The 8,458-nt window shown below is 50.8% G+C and overlaps 1 protein-coding gene across 6 annotated transcripts; it reads right to left on the bottom strand.

Moving 5' to 3' along the window:
* Window positions 1-2,154: 2,154 nt before the first annotated feature.
* Window positions 2,155-7,198, bottom strand: DBNDD2 (dysbindin domain containing 2). Of its 6 annotated transcripts, none has more exons than XM_053574062.1 (4): window positions 7,182-7,198; window positions 4,156-4,302; window positions 3,823-3,960; window positions 2,155-2,817 (listed from the first exon to the last, which is right to left on the bottom strand). In XM_053574062.1, exons 2-4 carry the CDS (start codon window positions 4,292-4,294, stop codon window positions 2,612-2,614), a joined length of 483 nt encoding a protein of 160 aa, XP_053430037.1. In that variant the 5' UTR covers window positions 4,295-4,302; window positions 7,182-7,198; the 3' UTR covers window positions 2,155-2,611. The 6 variants fall into 6 exon arrangements, with proteins under 6 accessions (XP_053430037.1, XP_053430034.1, XP_053430036.1 ...); XM_053574059.1 differs by lacking the exon at window positions 7,182-7,198 and adding an exon at window positions 6,635-6,743; XM_053574061.1 differs by lacking the exon at window positions 7,182-7,198 and adding an exon at window positions 6,491-6,621.
* Between the last annotated feature and the right edge of the window lie 1,260 nt (window positions 7,199-8,458).

Here is an 8,458-nt window from a genome sequence, read left to right as displayed (position 1 = left end):
GTCTCAAAGGCACTTCAAACTCAACATGTCCAAAATCAAATTTATATGCAACAACAGTGTCTCTGTAAGAAAAATAAATAAAAATTAAAACCGAAAACCAAATGTATGGACTTGTTCCCAAACCTGGTTCTTTCCAAAACCCTTCATCTGGGTAAAGAGCCCTCCAAATCACCCTGCAGCAGAAGATAGAAGCAAAGGCAGCACTCCTGATGCCTCCTCTCTCACACCCACTCATTAATCCGTTGGAATTTGCCTCCTGACTCTCTCTTCATTCTTTCCATGGTTCTCCATCCCTCTACCTCCATCCTCATCCATGACCTCTTAGCTAGGATGGCTGTAATCGGCTTCTAGTTTCCAGGAATCCACTCTGGTCCCTTTAATCAAGACTCCACAAGCAGCCCTTCCAGTCATTCTTCCCCTAGTTTTACTCCCACTCATCATTAGGATCTTGGCTTAAATGCCACTTGCTCCAGGGAAACATCCCCATGACCCCTCTGAATAGGTTGATTCCTTCCCAGTGGTAGTCACAGTTGCAATTTTACATTTGGGCTCCCTCTAGACTATAAACTCCATGAGAAGAAGGACTGTGTTGTTCTTTGCTGCTACTACATCTATAAGGCCATACTTGGTGTCTTGTGCATGTTTAATACCTACACTTAACATTCATTGAATGAATAATGCCATGTATCAGTTTATACTCTGCCTTGACCCAATTAATCACCACTACTGTTGCATGGATTACTGTGACATTTGTCTGTCTTGAGCCTGTCCTCTTCCAGTATATTCTCCATATAGCAGCCAGGATTACCTTTTTACTAGCAAACCCAACCACTTATAATCCTTCATTACTCCCAATAAGTTTAAATTTTTTAACATGGCCTGTAACATGTAAACTGTTGATTACCTACCCCATGATGACTGTCCTGTTATTCCTTAACCCATGATGACTGTCCTGTTGTTCCTTAGTAACAAAACCTTGACTCTTAACAAGACAGCAGTGCGTGGGCGGTGCCTGTGGCCCAACGGAGTAGGGCACCAGCCCCATATGCTGAAGGTGGCGGGTTCAAACCCAGCCCCGGCCAAAAACTGCAAAAAAAAAAAAAACCAAGACAGCAGCGTGCCCTAATAAATTACTATTCCAGTCACCCCAGTAGCCAGGGTGCTTCTCAGAGATCTGACAGTAGTCCCAGAAATCAGGTGCATTGATAATTCAGTGACTTGAAAAGGTTATTGTCTTTCCTAAAACCAGAATTTCCTTTCTCCTAAATAATGCTGTGTCCCTATGTCTATAAAAGTCTACAAATGAAACATCTTCTGTGCTACCAAGTTCTGGCCAGTGAACTTCTAAAAATGTATCTTAAAGTGGGAATAGACATCTAGCTGTGCCCTCTTTGCCCATCCCTGAGTTCAGCTCTTTGCAGTTTCAAGGTCATGACGGCTGAGGCTCTGATAGCCATCTTACACATGGGGTATCAAGAAGAACACAAGCCATGTGAAAAAAGAGCCACAAAAGAGGCCAGTGTTCAACAACTATGGAGCTTGCATACAGCTTTGTACTTTGGACTTCTTTTATGTGATGAAATAAATTTGTATCTTAGGTCATGATCTTTTACTAGCAGTCAAACTGAAACCTGATCCAGGCTTCAAAGCATTTGTACACCTGACCTCTGTCAGTCTTACCTCTGCAGCTCCTCCTCAAATCCAAGTCAGCCAAACTGAGTGTTTTTCAGGTCCTTGAGGTTATGTTCTCACTATTTAAAGTCTTAGCCAGCTGCTCTTTCTGTCTGGATTATGGTCTCCCACTTGGCTAACTCCTAATCATCCTTCAGCTTAAAAATCACCTCTTTAATGACCACACAAGCAAGGTTAAGATGCCCCTATTTTCTGGTATAGGAGTCTTTCCTCCTCATTTTACTTATATTGTGAATCATGGAATTTACTTGATTTTCTCCTCCATAGTCAAGTGAACTCCTTGAAGGCAGGGAATACAGCCTGTCTTGCTCAAAATTATATTCCAAATGCCTAGCACAGATGATCAAAAACGATTTCTGCAATTATGGAATGAATGAGTCATGGGGACGTGGTGTCGGTTAGAAAGCTAAAGACATATAATGGGTTCGATAGCTCTGGGATGTAAAAAACAAAGTGGAATGGTTGGTATATTATTATTTATTATTTATACCGTGCTCTGTTCCAAAAACGTTGTAAAGGAGGCAGGATGGCTGGAGTACTACCTCAGTGGACGTCTGAAAGAGTTCATGTCCACTTAGAGACACTGGTTTAGGAGACTCTGCTAGAAGACTACAGGATAGCTTGGGGAGGGAGGAGTGCTTAGTAAAGCAGCAGCATCTTGTCCTACCTCATCTTCCATCTCCTTACTTGCAAGTCCTACCTCAGGACTAAGTCAAAAACTAGCGCAAGGGTTGCAGCAGGAAAAGGTTAGCAGTAAAGCAGGAGAGGGTTAATTCTCAGAGACACAATCCGCCATCCTTCCCTGCCTCTGGTGCCTACTGTAAGTAGAGTCTGGTCTTCTCACGATGGGCTCTGGCTGGGCCTATGGCCTCATGTGGCGAATAGCCTGTTTGGTCAGTCTGTGGGGAGGAGCCCACTGCTAGCTGCAGGCTCCAGACTCTGCCCCTGCATCACCCCCATCCTCCTCTTCATCGGACTGTGCCAAGGGTGTGTCTGCTCCACCGTCACTCGGGTTTGGGCTGTGCAGGTTGGTGGAAGAGTCAGAGGATGAGGACGAGCTCCTGGATGTGGTCCTGTCTGACATGGGTACTGGCAGGCTCAGCTCTTCTGGATGATCATCCACCCCTACCCAGAGAGAAGAGCTGGTCAGGGCCAAAATAGAACTTCAGAGGACTCTTAGAGATTGCCTGACAGGGAGAAACTGAAGCCCAAAGAGGGGCAAGGAATTATCCAAAGCCATAGCCAATTATCCAAATCCTTAGCCCAGCAAAGAGCCAGGATTAAGACTTCCATCTCCTGACTCCCAGCTCCTACCATGTCACTATACTATTTCTGGGCTTTAGAGTTAGGTCAATCAATGCAAGTTCAAGTTCTACCTATAACACTTACTGTATTTATTGTTGCCGAGTAGCTTTGAGCAAGTTACTTTCCCTTTAAAAGACTCTGCTCCTCTTCTGTAAGAGAAAGGGGAGGCCTACATTCCCAAAAGGTTTTGAGGATAAAATCTAAGAATGCTTATAAAATGTCTGACATGATAGGCTATAAATAAGGAGTGGCAGTTTTAATAAGAGAATATCTATCTTACAAGTTTAAGTCTGGAGTCAGACGGACATGGTACGAATCCCAGCTTTTCCACTTTCTGGCCATGTGATTTAAATTCTCTGAGCCTAATTTCCTTCTTTATAAATGGGGATAACCCTACCTGCCCTGAAAGGACACAGTAAGGATTGAGATAATATATATAAAATACTTTAGCACAATATTAGAAACCTAATAAAATGATCAATAAATATTAATATCATGACAAAAAACTATTTAAATTACAAATGTAAAATTAAAAACTTATATTTTTATATTATTCTAGTTATACTAATTAATTACATTAATTTCACAAATGTAAAATTTTAAAGGCTAAGGAGATTGACCATTCCTAGAATTGGGGCTGGGGATCTTTAACCCAGTTCTCCATCAAAGTCAACTTCCCTAAAATAGAATAGGCAGCTGTTTTGTTGGTGGAAACACACACTTCCAGTCCCTACTTCCCCACCCCAGCCTTGCAGCCTTATTTCAGAGCCCCAACATCCGGCTGTGGCTGATTAATGCCCAAGTCCCCAAAGCAAAGGGGCATACCAGACGTCTGGGGAGTTGGCGGAGGATCTTCACAAGGCAAGAACACGTCTGCTCCATCCTGATCCCCAAGGTCAATAAGTTCTACTTGCTCCAGTGTATCCACGTTCACTTCCATAGATGAGATACTACCTATGGGGGCTACAGATCAAGAAGGGGGCAAGTCAGGAGGACCCAGCCTGGAGCCAATAGAATAGTGAGAGTTACTTATCAGGTCCCAAATTAGAAATTTAGAAGGCCAAGAAAGTAAGATGGGAGGAAGGCCCCAAGATTCAGGACCCACAAGACGTCCTTCCTACCCTACCACAGTTCCTCGCCTCAGGACTTGGAACTCACGTCTCTGTGACTCAAGATGCAAGTGGGACAGAGGGAAGACAAACTCCGTCTCTGGCTGTAAAATGTCCTCAAAGAATTTCTGCCGCTCCCGAAGGCGGAGCTGCTGGCGCTCCAGGGCTGCCCGAGGATTTGGGTCCATGTCAGCTCCTGGTGGGTAAAGAAACAAGACAAGTGCAGCTGTGAAACTGAGATAGAAGATAGTGGGTGCCTGGGCATGGGGAGCCCCACAGCAGCCAGCATCCCAGCAGTGGGGCCTCTGGCTCCAGCCTGGACACTCTGGCCTTGGCTATCTCTTTCCCCTTCCCTGAAAGCAAGTTCATCCCACAAACTTCAAGTCTCATGCAGAGGCAGGGCTTGCCTTAGCTTCACAAAGGGGAGGCCAGTTCCAGGCACTGCAAAAGAGGTCCTCTGTATTCAGGGAATGCAGCCAATGGCCAACTCTGAGTATCATGCCCTTCTAGGGTTTGGAGGGGCTGGTTCAGCCCAAATGGGGGAGGTACTTTTCTCCACTTAATGAACCTAGCCTGCTTCAGAAGGCCAGGAAGGAGGCTAGGATAGAGATTGTGGAGAGGAGGGTTCTCTTCCTCTGCTGCTGCAACTCTGGTTCCTCCCATCCTTCAAAACTCAGACAAAAACTAAAGCAACCCTCCCCCTCCTCTCTCTGCAAACACACAAACACCATCCCCACAGACCTGACTTCCAGAAAAGGCTCTGCCCTTAAGGAAATCATCTTTCTGGCTTTAAAAGTCTCCCCATCTGAAAATGGCATAATCGTCCTACCTACCTCAAACACAAGATGCTGCTCGGGAAAGGAGCTATTTAGGGGACGACCATGTCTCTCTGAACTCCAATAGCTCTTAATAGTTTTTCTCCTCTGCCTGACACATCTCACTGTCTTATCTCCCTACTAGTCACTGGGAAACAATTGGAAGGGCGGGTCCTGGGTCCAATTCAGACCAATCTCCTGACCCCCGGTGCTGAGAGCTTTCCAGAACACCAGAGCTCTCGGCCAGCCCAGGCCTTCGGCATTCACGCCCATTCGTTTAGTCTCCTTCCTGGCACTCTGCTGAGCTCATCACCGGAGGCAGGGGAGTTTCTAGTTTGAGGATCTGATCGTTATCCTCCGCTAACTGCTTTCCCCTCCTCATCCCGACTCAGCGTATCCCAGACCGTGACCAGCTCCACGGACACTTGGGTAGCCAAGAGGGACCCAAGCCTGAGCGGGCCAGGCAGGGCCAAGGAAGTGTGGAGAGTCTGTGTGGCTGCAGGCTGGACATGGTGGAGGGAGGCGCTGACGCCGATTCCTCGGAAAGGCTCTTAGAGCTGCTGCCCAGGTCACAACGCTAAAAATACCCAGGGCCCCTGGAGCAGTCTGCTTCAGCAGTAGGGTGAAGGAGGAGGAGGGGGGAGGAGGAGAGGAGGGCGGGGATTGGGGAGCTGACCGGACCAGGGGCTCCGGGACGCCCCCGTTCTTTCCCCTTCCCCCTAGTCCCACTGATCTCTGGAGATTAAAGGGGCTGCCCCCCGGGGGATCCGCGGAGCCCCGCCGGAGCATGGAGTTGTTTACGAGGCTATAGGTGCTGGGGAAAGGGTGAAGCGATTTGGGGGCAGTCAGCTGCCAGGGGCCCGGGCAGGAGCGGGCGAAATGGAGAACAGCCATTCGGTCTCAGCCCCACCCGCACTGAGCAAGCAAGAGGAAAAGAATTCCCTAAAAAGGGACACGCCGCGTCCGCAGGGGGAAGGGAGGAGCGCGGGGGAGGGCACTCCCCAGGCCGCTCCCCCGCGCTCCAGTGCCCTCAGTTGTCCCCCACGGCACCTGCGCCCACCTTAGCCGGAGCCCCTACCTGCGGCGCCCGGCGCCCCCGCCGACTCAGTCTGTCCGCTAAGGCTAGGCGGCAGCGGGGGCGTGGGAGCGAGTCGCGCCGGCCGGGGTGGGGCTGCGCCTCGGGGTCTCCCCCGGGACCGACGGGCCCTGGGAGCCGGGAACGAGGAAGAGGCGGGAGGCGGAAGTGGGGGAGGGGCGGCGGCGGGCACACTCGCCAGTTTCTAGCCCCGCGGCCGCAGGCAGCCCCCGGGAGCGGGACTACTGGTACTTCCAGGGCGATCGAAAAGTTACCCGCACGCATCCTTGCTCCCTCCTGCCGGCCCCGCTGCTCAACACACCACCCCCGCCGCCGCCGCCGCCCGCGCGCGGGTCTCCGCACGCTCAGATGCACTTGCTGTGCCCCCGCCCCGCGCAGACCCGCGGCGAGCACCCGCGCCGGCTCCCCGCCCGCGCACACTTGCTGCGCTCGGACTGCCGGGCAGCGCCCTCGCGGCGGCCACGCTCGCGCACCTGGACTCGGGCACCTCGGCCACTCTCGCCACGCGTGCGCGCGCGCCGCTCGAGAAGGCGCGTCTGGGAACCCGCCGGAGGGTGCTGACCCCCGGCCGCCCCGCACGGCTGGTGCACTGAGAACCCCCTGAGCCCCGGACTCACCCGGCCGTCCGGATCCCAGGCCCCGGCTCTAGACAGAGCCGCCGCCCAGCTTACCAGCGCCCTGGGCGGGGTGGGCGCGGAGACCGGGCGGGTCGGAGATGAAGGGGTGGGCCGCTACGCCGCGCCCCCAGACGCTGGCCAGGAGCCAGCACCTCCACAGTGCTGAGAGGGGCGATGCGCGTCTGGCCTGGCCGGGATGGAGGGGCGAGGCGGAAACTGCCGGCAGAGAGGGGAAATGCTTGACCCCTTGGCAGCGCCTCGCCGCTCAGGCCGAAGCTAGAAGTGTCCGATCTGGCATCTGCTGGACCGAGACTCCGTGCCCATTCTCTTCCTCCTCCCTTCACACGCATCCTGGTGGACCTAGCTTAGGAAGCAGGGTGGGGACGGACGCGGGGTTCAAGATGCTTCTGCCGGTGGGGTCTTTAGATCGTTCAACAAATACCAGCCCGCAAGCCTGGAAATGGGAGTCACCTTTGGCACCTCCCTCCTCCTCGCCACCCACGATAAAATACACCTCCATTTCCTGTCAGTTCTCTTTCCTAAATACCTTTCCATCCACCATTCCTCTCCGTTTCCACCACCACCCCTCGCTTGGGCTTGGGCTCCTACTGTAGTGGCCCGCTGTTAGATTTTCCTGTACTCACTGCGGCCTGGCCGCACTCTATTCCCCACACGGCAGTCAGCTGCCATTTCAGAACCCAAGTCCGATGTGCCACCCCTGCTCAAATCCTCCATTGTTAGAATAAAATCCAGGCGCTGATATGTGAGCTGAGTCTTGAAGAAATGGGGGTGTGAAGTCAGGAGGACACATTCAGGATTCCCCACCAGGGGACCAACGCTTTGTACAAATACCCAAAGCTCTGCCTTTTCTACTAGATTATTGGGATCTCAAAACAACCCGGTGAGATAAACACAGCAAGCAGCTTTCCCACTGGTTTACAAGCCTGGTAACTTGTTTGTGGGCGGCAACAAGTGTAATGGTTAAGAGCACAGACGTTGTAGACAGACCCTCTTGGGTTGTAAACTTTCTGCTTCCTCTAGCCTACTGACTTCTCTGATCGTTGATCTCCTCACCTATTATGTAAGAATAATTAATCCCTATCTCTTATGAGAAAAATTCACATAAAATACTTAAGACAGGGGCGGCGCCTGTGGCTCAGTCGGTAAGGCGCCGGCCCCATATACCCAGGGTGGCGGCCCCTGCCAAACTGCAACCAAAAAATAGCCGGGCGTTGTGGCGGGCGCCTGTAGTCCCAGCTACTCGGGAGGCTGAGGCAAGAGAATCGCTTAAGCCCAGGAGTTGGAGGTTGCTGTGAGCTGTGTGAGGCTATGGCACTCTACCGAGGGCCATAAAGTGAGACTCTGTCTCTACAAAAAAAAAATACTTAAGACAGGACTTGGGTACTTGGATATGCTCAATGAACATTAGATGTTTTGATTGTAGTGAGTTCTGAGAAAGGGAAGGAACTGCTTTCTCCCATGAACTACTGAAATTGTAGCAAGTGAATTCTAATTGTCACCATATCTACAGAGCTTATTATGCACCCGTCACTATTATTAACTCTTTTAATTTTCTTGTTATTTCCATTTTACGGATATAGAAACAGAGACAGAGGGGTGAAGGAACTTGTTGAAAGCCTTACAGCCAGTAAGTGATGGAGCTGGAATTTGTACCCAGGTAAGCTGGCTCCTGAGACTATGCTTGTAACCATACTCCCAGCCTATTCCCCTTCTATCCCGTGACAGTTTTCATATTCCAAGAAATATTTCAGTCAGTATGATTCTTATTTCTCATTTATGAATAGAGTAGATAGTTCATCTCAT

Source organism: Nycticebus coucang, chromosome 21 (genome assembly GCF_027406575.1).
Source record: "Nycticebus coucang isolate mNycCou1 chromosome 21, mNycCou1.pri, whole genome shotgun sequence".
Taxonomy (NCBI): Eukaryota; Metazoa; Chordata; class Mammalia; order Primates; family Lorisidae; genus Nycticebus; species Nycticebus coucang.
This window is presented reverse-complemented; position numbering and strand designations above follow the sequence as displayed.

Coding starts and splice junctions, on each gene's coding strand:
- DBNDD2 (XM_053574056.1), bottom strand. Junction 3,961..4,155: donor GCATCTTGAGTCACAGAGAC/GTGAGTTCCAAG, acceptor CTTGATCTGTAG/CCCCCATAGGTAGTATCTCA. Junction 2,818..3,822: donor GCCAACTCCCCAGACGTCTG/GTATGCCCCTTT, acceptor CTCTCTGGGTAG/GGGTGGATGATCATCCAGAA.